The sequence below is a fragment of the Acinonyx jubatus genome, chromosome E1 (assembly GCF_027475565.1).
Source record: "Acinonyx jubatus isolate Ajub_Pintada_27869175 chromosome E1, VMU_Ajub_asm_v1.0, whole genome shotgun sequence".
Lineage (NCBI taxonomy): Eukaryota > Metazoa > Chordata > Mammalia > Carnivora > Felidae > Acinonyx > Acinonyx jubatus.
Window position 1 is genome coordinate 15,528,240 of NC_069397.1, and position 19,967 is coordinate 15,548,206.

Here is a 19,967-nt window from a genome sequence, read left to right on the forward strand (position 1 = left end):
GCAGAGCGGTGAAGTGGGCCAGGCTGTCCAAATCGCTTCACTTGTGTGAGAAAGATGTCTCCGCTGTAAACTAGGGGAAATGACCATTCTTGTCTCACAGAGTTGCTATGAAGATTGACTGACCTAGAAAATCCAGATGGCTCCTTCCAGTGTGCAGATTTCCCCAACCCAGTTGTTCACATATATCACTGACAATGTGTGCCCCTAACTCTTATTTGTTTTAAATAGACTCTTTAAAAAAGATTTTATTTTTTTTAAGTTTGTTTATTTTGAGAGAGAGAGAGAGATTGAGTGGGTGAGGGGCAGAGAGAGAGGGAGAGAGAGAGAATCCCAAGCAGTCTCTGTGCTATCAACTCAGAGCCCCACACCGGGCTCGAACTCACAAACCGCGTACGAGATCATGACCTGAGCCGAAATCAAGAGTCGGATGCTTAACCGACTGAGCCACCCAGGCGCCCCTAAATAGACTTTAAAAAACAAACAAAACACAAATTTATCTTGAGAGGAAGTTTTATATTGCTATTATAAGTAGAAAACCAGTATCACCAAATAGAAGGTATGTGTCAAAATAAAAAGAACAAAACCCAAACAATTATTAAACTTGATCCAGCCCCTGGTGCCTGCAGAGGGCTCTGAGGTCTGCTTTCTCTATTGGAAAGGAGGTTAGCAAGGGTTCCAGAGGGTTAAAGAGGGGGTGTGCATCCAGACTGTCTCCTGATAGAACCAGCAATTTGAAATAGAGGATGGAAAAAGCATGATGTAGTTTGATCAATGGCTCCGATCCCAGTAACAGTCCTGCCACCTTAAACTCCTTTAGGTCCTGTGCCAGTGGAAGCAGTGGTGAGAAGAGGGGGTGAGAACCTAGGGGGGCCCAGCTCACCCCTACATGCTGGCTGTGGCCCCACTGCCTCCAGAAAGCTCTTCACCAAGGAGGAAACCCTGCTGGCTCAGTCTCACTGGTCACTGAGGCATCGCGATGACTTCCTCCCCACAAGCTCCATCAGGGAAAACCCACTTCGGCCACAGAAGTGGTGTCTCCATCAAGGAAACTTATAACACTCACCATGATCAGGAAGTTGGCAAGGTCTCCTGAGCAGTTGAGTTACATTTATGCCAAACCTAACTGTCTCCACCTTTACAAAGGAGGCCTGGAGTTGTGTCACATAAAAATTGCAAATTGAAGAGTTTCACCAACCATGTTTAAGGCAGCATTTCCCCAGAAAGACCTGCATCAGAATCCCCTGGGGTGATAAGAGATTTCTGGGCCCCACTGTTGACCCACTGACTCTAACCCTCTGAGGGTGACATGCAAAAACATAAATTTTAAGAAAGTTGCCAGACAATTTTTACACCCACTGAAGTTCGAGGCCTGTCTGCTCTTTCTTACATATGTCTCTCTGCCCCAACTGTTTTCTCCTTCCCCCGGATATATATATATACACACACACATACATATGTATGTGTATATATATATCTTTCTTTCTTTCTTTTCTTTTATTTCTTTCTTTCCTTTTCTTTTCTTTCTTTCCTTCCTTCCTCCTTCCTTCTTTCTTTCCTTCCTTCCTTCCTTCCTTCCTCCTTCCTTCTTTCCTTCCTTCCTTCTTTCCTTTCTCCCTTCCTTCCTTCTTTCCTTTCTCCCTTCCTTCCTAAGTTTATTTATTTTTTTGAGAGACAGAGGGAAACAGAGAGAATCCTAAGCAGGCTCTGTGCTATCAGCTCAGAGCCCGACGTGGGGCTCAAACTCACGAATTGTGAGATCATGACCTGAGCCGAAGTCAGATACTTAACCCAGGCGCTCCCCCCACCCCCACCAGCCGGTATTTCTTACTCATCCTGGAGATCTCGGATCAAATGTCTTCTTCAGGAGAGCCATCTCTGCCTACTCCCCTCCTCACCACCCCCCCCACCCCCGTCTAGACCAGGTCCCCCACTATACATCCAAGTCCTAATGTTCTTCCTTCACAGCACTGATAACAACTTTCATTATATGTGTGACTTGTCAAAATAATGTCTGTCGTCCTCAACGGCCTGCACAGGACAGGGCTGATACTGTGCCCAGTGGCCGGCACAGTGCCAGGCACAAAGTCGGCACACAATAAAAATATTTGCTGATGAAATGAATCAGCCAGGAATCAGCACCTTAATTGTTGTTGTATTTTTTAGTTGAATGGGTTTTTAACTGATTCCATGTGCTCACCTGAGTGGAGTGTTAAAATGTTAGAACTGTACATATACTCACATAGGAGAGGTTAAAAGCCTTGACAGACCCCCTCCCTTGTCCCCCTCCCCGGCTCATTTCAGCCCTTGAATCTCCTGGGTCCCACTGTGCCCTAAGGAGATCCAGGAGAGCTATGCCCAGGGTTGCATGCCAGGTGAGGGAAGGGATCACTTTCTACCCAGAGTCCAAAATAGCATTTTTAAAGCTAGTAAGAACTTGACTTGCTACGCTAAGATCAATTTATCCCACAAGTTCTATTCATGAGTGAGTCTGTTGAAAAGTTTTGTTTGAATTAGTCCAATGCTCTCTGAAAATATGTCCCAGAAGGAAGCAATCCTCCCATCCTTCAACGAGTATAGACACGGCCCCATCTGATCTCCCACCAGTTCTGGCAGCCAAACACCCACAAATGTTTAGCTCTGCCATGGGATATGTAGAATAAATTAAGTTTAGGGGGAAAAAATCATAAAACAAGCCTCTAAGTCTAAAGACTCTGTGTACCTTGGCTGGGGAAATGTATGTGCTACAACAAATCAAATCCAGTGTGCCAGAGAACTCAATCGAAACCAGCAGAAAATGATTCCTGTCATCTGAGACAGGCAGCCCCACAGCAGTCCCTGAGGGCAGATGGAGATAAGGGGGTCTAATCTAGCCCCGCATCTGCCAAAATTCTTTGCAATAACGGCTGAAGAAAGAAATGGCCTAAAACCCGAAGTAAGAGGAGATGGACATTCTAAAGTCAAGGCTTTGGCGAGCACAAAACAAACATTAAACCCCCTCAGGTTGGCTTTCTCACTAAAGTCCTTGCCTCCAGAATTCTGACCGGAAGCACTGCGTGGAAGGGAATCTTAAGTCATTGCGGGGCGGGCGTACTCTAGGCTGGGAACCCACCAGGTCTTAAAATACGGCTCCATTAGTCTTGCTAAGTACTTGCCTCTGACTAGAAGCTCCACAATTTCCAGGGCTGTCCCTGCCCTGCAGCTGGATGGCTAAGTTCACTCCAGCTAATCAGCCTGCAAGGCCCAGCCGCATCATCCACAGTAAAATGGGACTTACTGGTGAGACACACCCATCCCTGGGTAAAGAGGTGACAGAGAGTACAGCTTAGCTATTTGCTTAGTAAGTCGGGATTTCTCAAGCCAGTGTTTGATATGAGGGGCAGGTCACCTCACACCCCTGTTACACATTTCTCCACTCGGTAGAGAAATCCATCAAAAGCATCAGAATATCTGTGGCTCTGATGGACTTCTGCTTCTTCAGATAGGAGCGGGTCATGAACTCAACCCTGGGCTACTGAGGCTCATTCAGAGTCTGCACCGTTACCATTCATGAGTCATAATCAGAAATGTTCTCCTGAGGGAGTGGTTTCAAACAGATCAGAACAGATTTCCATTCTAGCCTCTCTTCTTTGTAACTTGTTTCTTTTTTATTACGTTTATTTATTTTTGAGAGACAGAGAGAGTGTGAGTAGGGGAGGGGCAGAAAGAGAGGGAGACACAGAATCCAAAGCAGTCTCCAGGCTCTGAACTGTCAGCACAGAGCCCGACGCGGGGCTTGAACTCATGAACTGTGAGATCATGACCTGAGCTGAAGCTGTAACTGACTGAGCCACCCAGGCACCCCTGTTTCTAATGATCTAATAAGTGATGCTACTTTTGGATGAGCTGGGCACACGCCCCTCTAGAACAAAAAGTACAGACAGGCCTTCTTTCCCAACCTACGGTGCAAGCTGGCCGCCTCAAATAGACAACTGATTTCGCTAATTGTTGCCAAAAGGGCTCAACACCACCAAAAGCCAAAGTTATTGTTTTTGGTAGACACTTTCCAACTTTTTGTTGATTGGTAAATGAAGCACCAATCCCCAGTGACAAGTTGCTTCCTTCGGTTACCATCACACCGAGTTCACCAGGAACCAGGATCAAAGCTAGGTAGAGTCTGTAAGGGATTTGTCGAGGGCTTTCTTTACCAAGGTGACACTAGCTGTCAGGATATGTAAACCTTCACGTTCCCATGGAGCAGGCTGTACACATCACCATGACGCATATTCTTGGTCTCACTGTAAATGCTACTTTGTCCTCTCCTTATTTTTATTTTCTGTTTTATGTATCTTATTCCTTGAACCTTATTTTGTCTTGCCACATTTTATGCTTCCTTTTCTGAACATGGACTGGAATATGTATGCCTATATTCTGTTTCTAAAGGAAGCACTAGTGCCTTGATTTGAAATAAGGGTTGTTGTTTTTTTTTTTAAGTTTATTTATTTGAGGGGAAGAGAGAGAGGGAGAGAGAGAGAATCCCAGAGATTCTGTGCTGTCAGCGTGGATTTGTGTCAATCCCACAAATCAAGAGATCATGACCTGAACCGAGATTAAGAGTTGGATGCTTAACCGACCGAGCCACCCAGGTGCCCCTGATATAAGGGGTTTTTTAGATCTATGCCAACTACTACGAAACCCCTACTTTTCAAGGACATTCTAAAAACTTGAACATAAAAGCTATCTGTATTAGTGGTTCTCACCATCCCAAATACCACCAGGGCAGTCAAAATCTGTCACCGGGCAATGTTTCCCTAAGTGGAATCCCTTATCCATACCTGATGGAGGTCACTCTTCAGGTGGCAGAAGTATTCCCCACTAAATAATACTGAATCATATAGCAATCAAACATTATTCCTTTTTCAATTTTCTTCCAGTCCTCCCAATTACTTTAGGGGAAAAGTCTTAGTTTGATGTTAATAAGTGACTAACATTTCTCTAGCACCTGCTCATCTCCTTTTTTAACAGCAGTATAAGTAAAAAGCTTAAAAGTGAGCTTATTTAAAGGAAAATATTAAATGAATGGTAATACAGCTGGTATTCTGACGTGGCTAAACCACAAAGGTGGTACTGGAATGACCGAGATACGGAAAATACGAGTGAAAACCTCACGTTTCTCTTTTTAACCTGTATCTAGCTGAGAGCAGGCAGTGGTCAATTTTCAGAGCTTATTTGTTCTGAGCACCCTGACATAATCAAATCAGGCTTCATCCTCCAAGGAAGAACTGACAAAATTATTTAATATTGGCAGGATCCAGTTCAAAGGCCATCCCATCCTCACAGTCTGGGAGAGTTTCATTACCAAGAACATTCACCACTCAAGAAAAAGACCAAACCATTCCAGGAAATACTTTCAGAACCAACTTCCTGTTCAGCTATAGTTTTATGATTAACTCTTCTCAGTCTGACCCCCACAACCATGTTTAATGGAATCTATTAGACGGGTTTATCCACATTTACCAGCAGTAGAAAGCTGTCGAATAGAGTGAGATAAAGAGTCACTCCCTCAACTCACCAAAGGAGTTAAGACCAGAAATACTGCAAGAGATTCCTACTGAGGTCATTTGGAGTTTAGGGGAATTTTTGGTTTGGGTTTTCTCTTAGTTTTAATTGCTTATAAAAAGCTCCTTAACGTCAAGTGAAGAACAACAACAAATGTGAAAAGTTAACTTCCCCAAGATGTTTATTCTACAGAAAAAATGTGTTCCCTGCAACTCTGATGCAGGAGGGGATTAAAACTAGATACTATGGCCTGAAAAGGAAAGGGAAACCCGAATGACTCCAGTACAAAACAACAGCTGTGCTCAAAAGTCCGCCAGAGAAGCAACTTATCTGCTTAGTGAAAATCTGTTTCACAGATCCCAGATCTGCTCTGGGGGTACCAGCGTCAGACCCACTTCTGTCAAAGGCCAGTAAACAGACTGTCAAAAGCAAGCTCAGACATCTTCATTCGATCTAAAAGGCCTGTACCTCAGGTCCTCCCCATCACCCGTTAATTATCTTCCCACAGAGTGCTGTGCCCTTTCACACCAATTACCAAAGCAATAGACAAAACTAAGCAAATGAGCAGAGCGGGGGGAGATGAGGACCACCACACTTCACTGTCCCGAATCGGTCTCCTCTGGTTACGGACGACCCTGAGAACCAGCACCCCCCTCCCCCACTCCTGGGGGGTGCGTGAAGAAGAGCTACAGGTACAGTTTTGCAATCAGGAGGACAGAAAGAATAAATCAGAAGGTAACGTTTGGACCACGTAAATATTTTTTATGAGCCAGAAGAATACAATCAAAGAAAAAGCATGAGAGGGGCGCCTGGGTGGCTCAGTCGGTTAAGCGGCCGACTTCAGCTCAGGTCATGATCTCGCAGTTTGTGAGTTTGAGCCCGCATCGGGCTCTGTGCTGACAGCTCAGAGCCTGGAACTTACTTTAGTTTCTGTGTCTCCCTCTCGCTCTCTGCCCCTCCCCTGCTCACATTCTGTCTCTCTCTCTCAAAAATGAATAAACTTGGGGCGCCTGGGTGGCTCAGTCGGTTAAGTGTCCGACTTCGGCTCAGGTCATGATCTCACGGTCCATGAGTTCGAGCCCCGCGTCGGGCTCTGTGCTGACAGCTCAGAGCCTGGAGCCTGCTTCGGATTCTCTCTCTCTTTCTCTCTCTCTCTCTCTGACCCTCCCCCGTTCATGCTCTGTCTCTTTCTGTCTCAAAAAAATAAATAAGCATTTTAAAAATTTTTTTAAAAAATGAATAAACTTAAAAAAAAAAGCATGGTGGTTAAAAAAAAAGCGAAGTCATTCCAAGTGACTTCTGGATATAGTTCTCTGTTCACTTACCTGGATATAGTCAAAAAAAGAAAAAAAGAAGAGAAACCTTGAATTTTACTTAGTAGGTTTATTGTTGGTCCTATCAGTGTTATAAAGTTGCAGACAAGGTTCTCACTGTGGGACAAGAGGGATGCAAATATGCAATGAGAAAGTCAGGGAGTGCCCTGTGATGCTGGTTCTGAATCGAACATATCACTATAAGCTCAAGATTTTAAGAAACATGTGAATTTCTTAGTTGTATCTACTCGAAGTGTCTGGAAGAAGGGACTCACCTAGCAGTGGGCATACGTGATGCCCACACCTTGGTTTCTTTTTTTTTTTTTCCTCTTTTTAATGTTTATCTATTTTTGAGAGAGACAGAGCACGAGTGGGGGAGGGGCAAAGAGATACAGAGACACAGAATCCAAAGCAGTTTCCAGGCTCTGGGCTGTCAACACAGAGCCAGACATGGGGCTCAAACTCATGAACTGCGAGATCATGACCTAAGCTGAAGTTGTGGATGCTTAACTGACTGAGCCACCCAGGCACCCCACACACCTTGGTTTCTAAATACCATTTCTCTAGCAACAGGGAGCAGGGTTTCTTAGAGAAACAGCTGATTATAAGACTGGGGCAAGAAAAGCCCATGTCGAACCTGAGTGCCTTTCTGTATGCCAGCACAGCAAGGAAACACTTAAAGAACGTTGGGGACATGTTAAAAGGATCTGAGAGACATCTTGAAAAGGTTCCCATTTATTAGGTTTGGGATGATTAGAGCATTAAAAGGAATAACAAAGTTAATAGATTAATTGAACTCTTTAAAAATCCATGAGTCTGAAGTGATCCTAAAAGGGGAGGGGGTGCGGCACAAAGGTCTCTTCTTTATAAAAGACTGCAAGCTAATAAACGTGGGCATGTCAGAATGCAAAGATCATTCTGCAATGACCAACATAAAATGTAGGCAAGGACCATCAATGTATCAACAGATGCTAAAGCCACTGGGTAACAAGTTAGTGGGGACAGAATATTCCTATGGTCCTAAAGTATCATAGCATTTATTGCTAATTATGAGTGAGAAAATGCCTTTACCAGACAGAGAGATCTGGCAGGCCTTACTTTAACCAAGTGTTTAAACTCAGCATCACCAGTGGCTACAGACTGAGTGTTTCTAGCTCTCCAAATTCATAGATGTTGAAATCTTAACCTCCAACATGATCGTACTAGGAGGTGGGGGCCTTTGTGGGGTGATTCGGTCACAAAGGTGGAGACTTCATGAATGGGATCAATGCCCTTATAAAAGAGGCTCCAGAGAGTTCACTTGCTTCTTCTGGCCACATGAGGACGAAGCGAGAGCAAGGCCATCTATGAGCCAGGACATGAGTCTCACCGGATACAGGACCCGCCAGCGCTTTGATCTGGGACTTCTCGGCCTCCAGAACTGTGAGAAATAAAGCTTTGTTGTTTAAGCCATCCAGTCTATGGTATTTTTGTCATAGGCGCCCAAATGGACTAATATACTAACAACAGGACAAAACCACGACACGTCTCCTGGTGAAATACAATAGGAAGTATCCATCACCTCTGACTGTTGACAAAAATGCTTGAGAGGCATCTAGGTGGCTCAGTCAGTTAAGCATCCAACTCTTGGTTTGAGCTCAGGTCATGATCTTGCAGTTGGTGAGTTCAAGTCTCGTATTGGGCTCCATGCTAACATTGTGGAGCCTGCTTGGGATATTCATTCATTCTCTCTCTCTCTCTCTCTCTCTCAAAATAAATAAATAAACTTAAAAAACAATGTCTGACTTGAATCTAATCATGAGGTAACAATTGCACAAATTCAGACTGAAAAATTCTAGAAGACAACTGATCTATCATGTATCATATACTCCTGTTAAATTTTTTTGGATATGATAATGAGACTGTTGTTATGAAGAGAATATCCTTGTTCTTAGGAGATACATAACTGAAATGTTTGGAGTATCATGATGTACACAATCTACTTTCAGATAGTTTGGGGGAAAAATACCCACCACTCATATATCTGTACAGATTTATATCACAGGTTCATAAGTAAGCTCTACATCCAAGTGGGGCTTGAACTCATGACCCTGAAATCCAGAGTTGGATACTCTACTGACTGAGCCAGCCAAATGCCCCAAAGGTTTTTTTTTTTTTTTTAGGTTTGTTTATTTGAGAGAGAGCTAGGGAGAGATCAAGAGCAGGGGAAGGGGCAGAGAGAGACAGGGAGAGAGAATCCCAAGCAGGCCCCAAGCTGTCAGCGAGGAGCCCAATGCAGGGCTCAAACTCACGAACCATGAGATCGTGACCTGAGCTGAAACCAGGAGTTGGACACTTGACCGACTGAACCAGCCAGGTGCCCCACAGGTTTATGTCACAGGTTCTTAAAACCAAGGTCCGCAGACCCACGGCAGCACCAGCAGCAGCAAAATGTTCACCACAGGTAAATTTAGGTGTGGGGCGTACGACGGACTTTCATGATCTTATTCTTTAGCTTTTCTGTAGGTCTGACATTTCCCAAAGTGAAAGGCTGGGAGTACAGAGAGAAAATGTTAATCCATTTCCTTCTCAGGGAATCTAAAGATGGTTCTTCCTCAAGCTGTTGGTTCTTGAATGTGCAAAAGCGCTAAGTGGGACTGTTCCATGTTCTCTGCTCCATGTATAATGTGTGACTAAGGCACCAGCCTCAAAGGGGGTCGGGGGTGGGGTCGACTCCACGAAGGGAATACAACAGAGGAACAAATGGAGCTCTGCCATATAAATGGCTGCCTCCGGTGTTCGGGCTGTTTTTCTCTAATAAACATCGGTTACACCAAGAGGAATGTGAAGCTTTGGAAGAACTCATCTTGCATTTCTTACCTCTCTAGATAATTCTCGGGTCCAGCATCTCAGGATTTTTTTTTCCCCCTTTTTTACCAGACTTCTACCGGGAGAGAATTTCCAAGCTAATTGCAACGGAAACCATAATTACCCCAGCCCTCACTCTGAGGTTCTTCTAATTAAAGGGCCTCCTTAAGGAATGTATTTGGCATTAAAGGAGCAGAGAGGATGATGCACAGTTAAGCAAACTGTTATGAAATCTGCTGAAGACATAGATGACCCAGGAGCTGCTCAGCCTGTCTGCCGCCCAGGGAAGGGCCAGATTCCCTGAAGCCTTCCCGCTTTGTTAATTGTGAGAGGTGAAGAAGGTAAAGGAGCTAGAAACTGAAGGGCCGATGCTGGCATTTTATCTCCTGCTTAAGCCCTTCCCAGAGGCCCGGCTTCCACGGCTCAGAACTAGAACCATCCCCGGGTTTATATAAAACCATGGCATGGGACTAAACAGATCATCTTGCCCACACGGAGCGGACAAGAAAACCGAGGTCCCCACAGGTCATCTGTCTTGCTAAATGTCATTCACGCTCCTCACCGGTGCTGCCTTACAGTTTGTAAATGCGTTTGCCTCCAGCCTCTGTATTAGGGAGCAGCAACATTTTCTGGGAAGAGGAAACTGCCAGCATTTTAGGCCGGCTGTAAGCAGCTAAAGTTAGACCTTTTCTATCAGGCAGCTCCAGCTCTGTCCCCTACACGAAGGGCTTTGGCAATGTCATCCAAGTTAACAATGTACGTATCTTTTGTCCTAGCAATTCCTGTTCTAGAAATTTATTCTATAGATATGCATGCATGAGTGTGCAAGAATGTTAATCACAGCCATTATTTGAAATAGCAAAAGACAGGGGCGCCTGGGTGGCGCAGTCGGTTAAGCGTCCGACTTCAGCCACGTCACGATCTCGCGGTCCGGGAGTTCGAGCCCCGCGTCAGGCTCTGGGCTGATGGCTCAGAGCCTGGAGCCTGTTTCCGATTCTGTGTCTCCCTCTCTCTCTGCCCCTCCCCCGTTCATGCTCTGTCTCTCTCTGTCCCAAAAATAAATAAACGTTGAAAAAAAAATTAAAAAAAAAAGAAATAGCAAAAGACAAAGGGAGAGGTATAATGTCCATTTATAGGGGTCTGGGTACGTAAATTATGCTATACGCATTCAATGGGATATAATGCTGGTATTTCAAAGACTGAGGCAGTTCAGCAAGTGCTGATAGGGAAAGAGTGTCAAGTTTCATAATTAATTTTTTAATTCAAGGTTCTTCTGTAAATGAGACAGACATTATCCATCCATATATGCGTGTTTATAAATACGCAGAGAAAGGTACGTGGATCTACTCCTATTCGAGGAGGACATGTGGTTACTGAGTTACACCTGTGTTTTACCCTCTAGTACAGCTTACATTTTTTAACCATGTACATGTAGCTCTGCTTTTATAATTAGAGAAAAAAGGGGAGAGCCTTGGAGGCTCTCAGTCTCAGCCCAGACCCTATCAAATGAAGACTTTTTAACCGAATTAGCAATTAAACTTCTGGATGTGAGCTAATCTAGTTTGCTATCTCAAAATATATACTCTTAGTGAAACAAATAATTTGAACATGGGTCAGGGCAAGGCCAGCATTCAAATACTGCTGTGCTGCAAACCCTCAGCCAGTGCCAGCCTCAGGCTGGAGTCGGAACATTTGAGTGGAAACATTTTACAGGAAAGAAAACTGATGCCAGCTTGGTCAGCAAGTTCTCTGGCTTCTCCAGGGAATTCTTTCCAGTCCTTCAAGTTATATTCAGGGTAGGGCTTGCACGGCTACAAAAGTATAGTCTCGCTTTGTTGAAGGAAAAGTCCAGTGAAACTGTGTAGCTACAAGACACTAAAGACTTTTTCTCAAAGGCTGGGAGAAGAGCAATTTGGCCTTCTGGATAATCTCAAACTTGTGATTAATAAGAGAAGGATTTAAAAAAAAAAAAAGAGAGAAAGAGAGACAGCCTCATTTGGGAGATTCAAATGTTTAAACAACTATATGAGCAATCAATTAACTTGCAAAGGAGATGCAGAATATGTCAAAATGTAAGTGAAGGTCCTGGATGAGGACTCTCTGTCTTGTCATTAGAGACCCTCAGAGTTACAGGAACTTGACCTATTTTGAGGGACACAGGGGCAGGGGCATGTGACTTAGGTTGTGGGCAAGGCTTGTGGGGCTTCCTGTGTATCATCTCCTAGATGGACCCCTGGCAAAATCTCCAGTGGACTCGCTGCCTCCCTTCTTGAGACCACTTACCTCCATCTCCTACCCACTGGCCATCTACAGGCTTATCGTAAAACACCTGTTTAAAACCATTTCATGTTTCTTACAAGACCTATATGAGTAAAACTTTTTGAAAACTACAGAAAGGGACTCTTGGGTGGCTCAGTCAGTTAAGCATCTGACTTCAGCTCAGGTCATGATCTCACGATTTGTGAATTTGAGCCCTGCATCGGGCTCTCTGCTGTCAGCACAGAGCCTACTTCAGATCCTCTGTCCCCCCTCTCTCTGTCCTCCTCCTCCCTGCTCACACATGCCCGCTCTCTCTAAAATAAATAAACATTTAAAAAAACTACAGAAAAACACAAAAATGACCTTGTAAAATAGAAAGGAATACTGTTAGTTCATCAGAACATGGAACATCACGGAGATATATGTTCTTTCTAGGTTAATAGTGTAGATCAGTTACAGTGATCCCAAAAGAATAACATCAGGTTTGTTTTAAAGTTCACAGAAAAAAAAACAGTCAAGAATAGCCAGTAAAGCCCTGAAAAATAGAATAAAAATGCAGGATTTGTACTGCTGGCTATTCAAAGTTATCATAAAGTCTCTATACAGTGGGTTTTGGTACATCACAGGAAACTCATAGAACAGAATAGAAAATCTGCAAATACATCCAAGTGAATATTAAAAAAAAAAACCCACATATTTCATGTTAAAAACATTTCTGACATCTTCAAGATGAAGTTTCAGCACTTTCCCACATAAGATTTTTTGCTCCTATCACTCTTTCCAACTGCTGACCTTATACTTCAACATTCACAACTATATGTACCTTGGAGTCCCCTCCCTCTGTCCTCTGCATATGCTATTCCCTCTATCTCAATTACCCTTCCCTGTCCCGTTTATCTGAGTCTTACTCTTTCTTCAAGACTTGGTGAGATCTCTGGAAAACCTCCCTGATCTCATCTCTCTCAACTCTCATCCGGCCAGCAGAGTGAGGAGCCCCTCAATGGTGTACCCAATGCCATCCCAACACACACATACCTGTCTCCTGCTCGCACTGGCACCAAGAGCAGAAACCACAGCCCCCACGGTAGCCTTAGCGCCATCCAGTACACGGTTGCAGGAGTAAATGAGTACAGCTGGGAAAAGTCCATAAAGGACAAAGAGGAAAAGAGGCTTTCCTTTCATCTCAGAAATCACTGCACAAGTGACACACTCAGAGCGCACAGAAGCCCACATGCAGAAGCCCAGGTAATGGCCATGCGCACAGTGCTCTCTCTCAAGGCGGGCCCTCTCACAGATAAACCTGGAGGCCTGGGCGAGCCCCATCCACCAAGCAGTTCCTCTTCTTGCATCTTTTTCTATTTTGTTATCTGTTAACTTCCCAACACAAATCTGTTTCTCTTTAAAGGGCAGGCAATCATTACTCATACCAGGTTACATCAAAGGCCAAAATGCCTCGAGGAGGCCATTCGGAACAGACCCCGGCAGCTGCTCCTGCAAGCGTCCCAGCTTCTGACTCACCAGGCACCGCTCGTGCTCTCTGATCAGGAAGCCCTGGGCAGGCAACTTCAGGTTCCAGGGGGCTGCCTGCCACATCTCTGCTCTGATCCAACAAGGGCTTCGAACCTACCCAGATTACAAAGGGAAGAGGAGGTCTCTAAAGTACCCAAAACGGCTTTGAGCTGCAAATGGGACCATCTTCTTGAGGCATTTTGGCAGAAGTTTCTGTCCCTGTTCACTTTCACACATTTAATACTGAGTACTGTTTCTGCCACATCTAAACTTAATACCATGGAAAGATGACGTAAGAATAATCAGTAGATGTAGATTTCAGTGGAAACCATTAGTTCCCTAGCTCTACCCACTTAGAAAAGACTCCTCATTTCAAATACTCAGCTCTGTAAATTACCTGGAGAAATGAGTCCAAAGGAAAGGAGAAAGTGCTACATAGGTAAATCATGACATTGTTTTTGATTTCCTCTACTCTTTTCCTATCATCGTTCCTTCTAAGCAAATACTCTGGAATCACCCACACTTTTACAACTTTGATATATGCTTTGAATTGAAACACGGTGATCTTCACCGCCATAATTCTGAAGGCATATTTACAACCACCATTAACCAAAGAGTATACAACCCTCAGGCATCCAGGAGCTCTAATATTAGAGACTAGTCTAGTAGAGTCAACTCGATGATAAGTCATCTATTATTAATTTCACTTAAAGGGACGTTTGTAAAACATTTCTTTTTCAAATATAAATCACAGCACAAGCATTTGTTTTTGATAAGCTTCCCCGAGTGGAAAAAGTTGAAGTATACTAGCTAACCAGTAATTACATGTTTTACCCATTCCCAATCTAGCTACCCTGCATTACTGATGAACACCCAAGAGTTTCTCTCAAGCTTATAAAATGCTTTAATTAACAAGTCACAAAGCATCTATGGTGCTATTTGCTTTATTTCCTGGGAAACTAGGCGATGGGATATGGGGAAGGAACTGTCAAAATCTGGACATGACTACAGAAGTGGGTTATATATGGAATTTCATATACCATGTGTGCTATAGCAAAAAAAAAAAAAATCAGGAAAAAGAAGATGAAAAAAGTTGAGGGTTATGGTTCTAATACAGAACAAAGAAGGCCTGAAGTAATACCAGCTGTATATGGAAGAACTGGGGACAAAATGGTGAGCTCCAGGATCAAGTCCTGGTCTTTCAGCTAAGCTGCCATATACCCATAGGCCTGGACACTGAGCTACAACATTAAAAGACAGACAGACAGATAGACAGAGTATGCAAGCACCTGTGATAATTTTATATGTCAATCTGAATGGGCCACAGTGTGCCCAGATATTGGTTAAACATTATTCTGGGTGTATCTGTGAGGGTGGCTTAGGATTAAGATTTGCATGTAAATCCCTAGACAGAGTAAAGCAGAGTATCCTCCCCAGTGGAAGCCTTATCCAAATCGGGTTGAAAACCTGAAAAGAACAAAAGACTGAGTAAGGAAGAATCTGCCCTCTTCCAGTCTTTGAGCTGGGACACTGGTCTTCTGCTTTTGGTATTAGACTGGAACTTATACAGCTCTTCTGGGCCTCCAGGCTGCCAACTGCAGACCTTGGAACTTCTCAGCCTCTAAAGCTCCGTGAGCCCATTCTTTGTAATAAATCTCTTCATTTATAAACACACACACAACCTACTGGTTCTGTTTCTCTGGAGAACCCAGACTAACACAGAGCCCAAATCAATGACTTCTACAGGTCACAGAGAGAGCCTATCACCTTTGAAATTATGCACTGGGGAACATCAGGCTCTTGCTGGAAACTTTCAGCTTCTGCTCACCTGAGACCTCCATAGCCCCTGTGGTAGAAGGGCTGAGGGAAGCAAAGTTCTAGAAGCTTTGTTCATATCAATAATGATGACAATACCCAAAGAGTTTGTATGAAATTGTCTCTTTTCACAAACAAAACAGCTCTTCTCACCGCTGATGAAGGAAAAATATTTAAGCCTTCACTTAAACCATTTCCCCAGGGAAAACAGGTGAGCCCATTTATTACATAGGACTGAAAAGGGAAGGTGGGAAAAAGAAACAGACTGGAGTCTAGTGAGGATGAACACTTCCCAGCTTCTTTCAAATCTCCAACACTCACTCCTAAAACAGAATTCTATTCTTCTCCTGCCTGAGTTCTCCACTCCAGCACAATCCTTTTGTCACACACGAAGGCAGCTGCCGCCACTGCAGGGTCCTGTATGAGAGAATCAGAATCTGCTCTAGATACGTAAATAAATCAGCTGGGACAAAAGACAGAAATGGCAAGGGAAAAAGAATAATTTTGAAGAAACACATCAACACTACAATGAACATCATCAACTTATTATGAGAAATCCAAATAACAGTAGCAATCATTGGTTGAGTGCTTTCTTTGTGTCATCACAGGCTTAGAACAGTGTTTGGAGCCTGCCAGTGCCACATAAAGTATCAGCTGTTTTTATTATTTAATCATGTTGCAAGTTAGAGCAAGTGAAGGAGGAAGAAGAGACATCTGAACTGCTCCTTGAAGAATGAAGTGGATTTTAGCAGGCAGGTCATGGGAAGGATGGGATAAGGCATCCAAGACAGAGCCAGAGGCAGAGTAAAGCCCATATACAATTGGGGAACCGCAAATTTTCCCGTCCTGTGGAATATAAAGCCTTGGAGTTTGTTTTGGAGGTTGGGGGAGCAGTGGGAGACAGTGAGGCTGGTGCCACATGGGCTGACAAGTATGACTCCCATTCATGTCATCATGGAAATATACTACTGGAAATGAGGCCAGAACAGAAAGCCCAGGCTGCACACTGGGGACACAGTCTGGAGGGGGAAACAGACGAGTAAAGAACTAACTATAAGGCAGGTGGTAGACGCCATGATGGAGATGTACAGAGCCATGTGATAACCTCAGAGCAGAGGACGGGTTTTTTAGGAGAATGTGACCCCTGAAGGGACATGTATACGGCTTACTTTTGAGCACCACATCTTGCCACATAAAGAAGGGAAGAGCAGCTCTGGTGGAGGAATCAGCATGCACAAAGGCTCAGGGTGTGACAGTGGCTGGAAGCCTGAGGATCTCTGGGTCAGGTCAACGTGGCAGAGCATAGAGCCACGGTGAATGTGCAGATGACCAGGAAGCTAGGTGGGGCTTGGTGGTGAGAGGCCTTGACGTCCATGACATGGAGTTGTGGATTCAATCCATCTGTGATGAAGGCTTGTATGTATGAATGACTGGGGTTGTAGAAAGTTCTGCTGGGAGCCATGCAGAGGGGATGAGGCTGGAGGTCGGTAGACTAGTGAAGGCACTACTGGAGCAATTGTGCAGGACCTAATTAGATTCTGAGAGTGGGGGAGGCGAGTTGAGAAGGTTTGTAGCTTGGGTCAATGAACCAGTATAACGCCGTGACTGGAGTTAACCAGAACCTTACAAAGCAGATAGAACCTGTTAAAAGGTCAAACATTTGTTGAATGAATTCATTAGTGAAAGAATGGCTGGACAGAGAGGGATGGAGACACAGGACACAAAGTGGAAGCAAAACTGGTGGAAGTCAGGAAATGGGTTTGGTTTTGGATCTGTGGAAATTGAGATCCTTCCAGCAACCAGGTGAGGACACCACCAGTTGACTGATGAGTAGGAGATGTCTGCCATGAAAACTGCACGTGAACCCACTGGAGTTCATTACACTCTGCCTGTCCCTACCCAGGAGGTTACATCTTCCACCAAGGGGAGGTGCTTCCTGCAACTGCCTCTTTGTGGCCTCCAGCAGGGGGCAGCACAAAGGATGGGTCAGAAGAAAAGAACTCGGGCTTAAGTATGTGCGGTTTAAGCCATAGGTCTCTAGAAGCTTCTCTCACAGGTATGGAATTCAACCACAATGCCCACTGTGGTAAAGCACTGTTTTGATCCAAGAAGAGAGTGACGAACAGAATGACACTGAGACCAATTCATCTTTCAAGTAGAATCTCTGAGCTGTATCTTGTTTGGTTAAGAATGGAAATTCCACTTTTATTCCAAGCCAATCTTCTGATGCACCAAATTCAAGGATAAACGTTCATTCAAGAACTTTAAAAAAAAAAAAAAAGTGAGATCACAATGATTAAAAAACAAAACAAAACATTGTTTTGCAAGGGAGGGGCAAAACGGTCTTATCCTCAGTTGGGGCAGAATTCCTCATCCTAGTCTCTAGAAACAACACAGGGCCTTGAGCAAAAAAAAAAAAAAAAAAATTTTTTTTTGGTTGGGGGTGTTCATTTCCTCCTATGTAAAATGAAAGAATTTAATTAAATAACTTTGGATTAACTACCAGGGCTGAGGTTTATGATAAGATTGTGATTAGGGGCACAGAGAAGAAAATGTCTTAATAAGCACTTCTTTGTTGCCTGTTTGAGCCTTTCTTAGTAAACTAATACATTAACACTATTCCTGGAGAGAAAAATCTTGGAAATGACCCATTTCACCAACAGGAGAACATTTCCAGTAATTCACATGTGGTAGAGTTAAAAAAGAACCTAGCTCAGATAGGTCAGGGAAAAAATTCAAAATAAGTGTTTATTTTTCTGATCAAATCTAAACAATCGGTCTCAAAATAGAACAGCCCCAGAAAAGCCACAGACTCTTCCAAGTGGAAGTCCTCTACTCAGAGGAGGGTGACGCAGAGAAAAGAGGAAAAGGTATTTCCCTCCCATACCAAGGGAGTAGAGCTAACAATGTGTTTGTCAAACTCTTTACACATATTTAGGAGCAGAGCATCCTTTAGGCCAAAAGAATAAGCTGATTGCGAAGCACAGATACTTCCAACCAGAAGCCAAGTAGGGCATTTGGTCGGACAACAGGATACGGCTAAGCAAAATGAGGTCCTCCTCCACAAATCCTACAGTCTGGGTCAGAGCTTCTAGAGGTTGATCAATCCAGGGTCCGGTGGCTCAAATGTCTGAAATTGTCTCCCGTGCTTGCTGCTCCCTCTTCGCCAGGTAGCATGAGCCCTGGCTTCTGCTCAGTGAGTGCACACTCTCAACAAGCAGGAAGCTTCTGTATGGGAGTGAGAAGCTAGGACAAAAAACAATCAGCTAGAGTCTGGATGGTTGTGGAATGTTTTGCTGGGCAGAGTGAGATTGAAAATTGGTTGGAAAGGGGAAAAGGAGTCCTAAACACAAAGGACAGAACAATAAAGCTTACAAAAAAAGATAGAAGGTTAAAGAAAAAAACTTAGCATGCCCCAAGGTGGTGACAGATTTCTTATGACACAAGAGCGGCCATCTTAAATGAGAAGTCTGACCTGACTTCATTTTAAGATTAATAAATGATTCCATTTATGTAAAGCTCCAAACAGGCAAAACTAAACCACAGTGTTTAGGGAAGCACACTTAGGTTGAAAATTCTGGAGAGAGGCAAGTAAGTGATTGCCATAAAAGTCAGGGTAATGGTTTCTTTGGAAGGTTAAGAAGGGGGCTACGCCAGGGAACACTTTTGGAGTCTGATGAAGGCCTATTGCTTGATTTAGATGTGGTTCTATGGAAGCTCAGTTTATAATAATGCATTAACTTGTACATTTATGTCTTGTGTACTTTTCTGTGTGTATATGATACTGGACATAAAGGTTTTAAGAAAAAAAAAAGTGAAGAGGAAGCAGAGAGCTAGACTGAGAACGTGAGAATGTGCCCTAAGAACACGACCCCAGAGAGCTTACAGACAAGTTTAAGAAGAGCCAAGAAGGATGAAAAGAGAATAAGCTTGTCTTCTGTCAGTGATGATCAAAATTCAGACAAAGGTCATTCAAATCAACTTAAAAACACAAATATTATTAAGAAATTATTAATTTTTAAGATGTAATAATCTGTGTGTATTTACAGACTCCTTATCTTTTATTTTTTTATTTAAAAAAATTTCCTTAATGTTTATTTTTGAGAGAGAGAAAGAGAGAGCAAGGAAGGAAAGGGCAGAGAGAGAGAGAGAGAGAGGGAGACACAGAACCCGAAGCAGGCTCCAGGCTCTGAGCTGTCAGCACAGAGCCACCTACGTGCCCCATTAGAAATACATTCCAACACATTTATGACAGAAATGATATGACACCTGTGATTTGCTTCAAAAGAAACTCGGGCAAGAGGGGGACAGTTAGTGTATGGAGATCAGATGAAACGCCACTGGCTGTGAACCGCTGTGGCTGGGCAGTGGATACGTGAGGGTTCATTTGATATTTTCTCTACTGTGAAATTAAGTTTGGAAGTTACCATTATTTACCATTGTTTAAAAAAAATAACAAAAGAATACATTCTTTTTTTTTTTTTAAATTTTTTCTAATGTTTTCTTTATTTTTGAAAGAGAGCACACAAGTGGGGGAGGGACAGAGAGAGAGGGGAACAGAAGATCTGAAGCAGGCTCTGTGTTGCCAGCAGCAAGCTGATAGCGGGGCTCAAACTCACAAACTGTGAGATCATGACCTGAGCTGGTGTCAGACGCTCAACCAACTGAGCCACCCAGGTGCTCCAGGAA

General features: G+C 43.7%; 1 protein-coding gene across 2 annotated transcripts in view; it reads right to left on the reverse strand.

Moving 5' to 3' along the window:
• Positions 1 to 19,967, reverse strand: part of NXN (nucleoredoxin) — a 158,218-nt gene that overhangs the window by 49,711 nt on the left and 88,540 nt on the right. Inside the window, exon 1 of one of the 2 annotated variants that reach the window (XM_053211495.1) lies at positions 12,990 to 14,261. The exons of the other annotated variant lie outside the window; for it this stretch is intronic. Coding sequence (XP_053067470.1) covers positions 12,990 to 13,379 — 390 coding nt within the window. The 5' untranslated portion in view covers positions 13,380 to 14,261. Of the gene's footprint in view, positions 1 to 12,989; positions 14,262 to 19,967 lie in introns of those variants that run through there. 2 annotated transcript variants of the gene reach the window in all.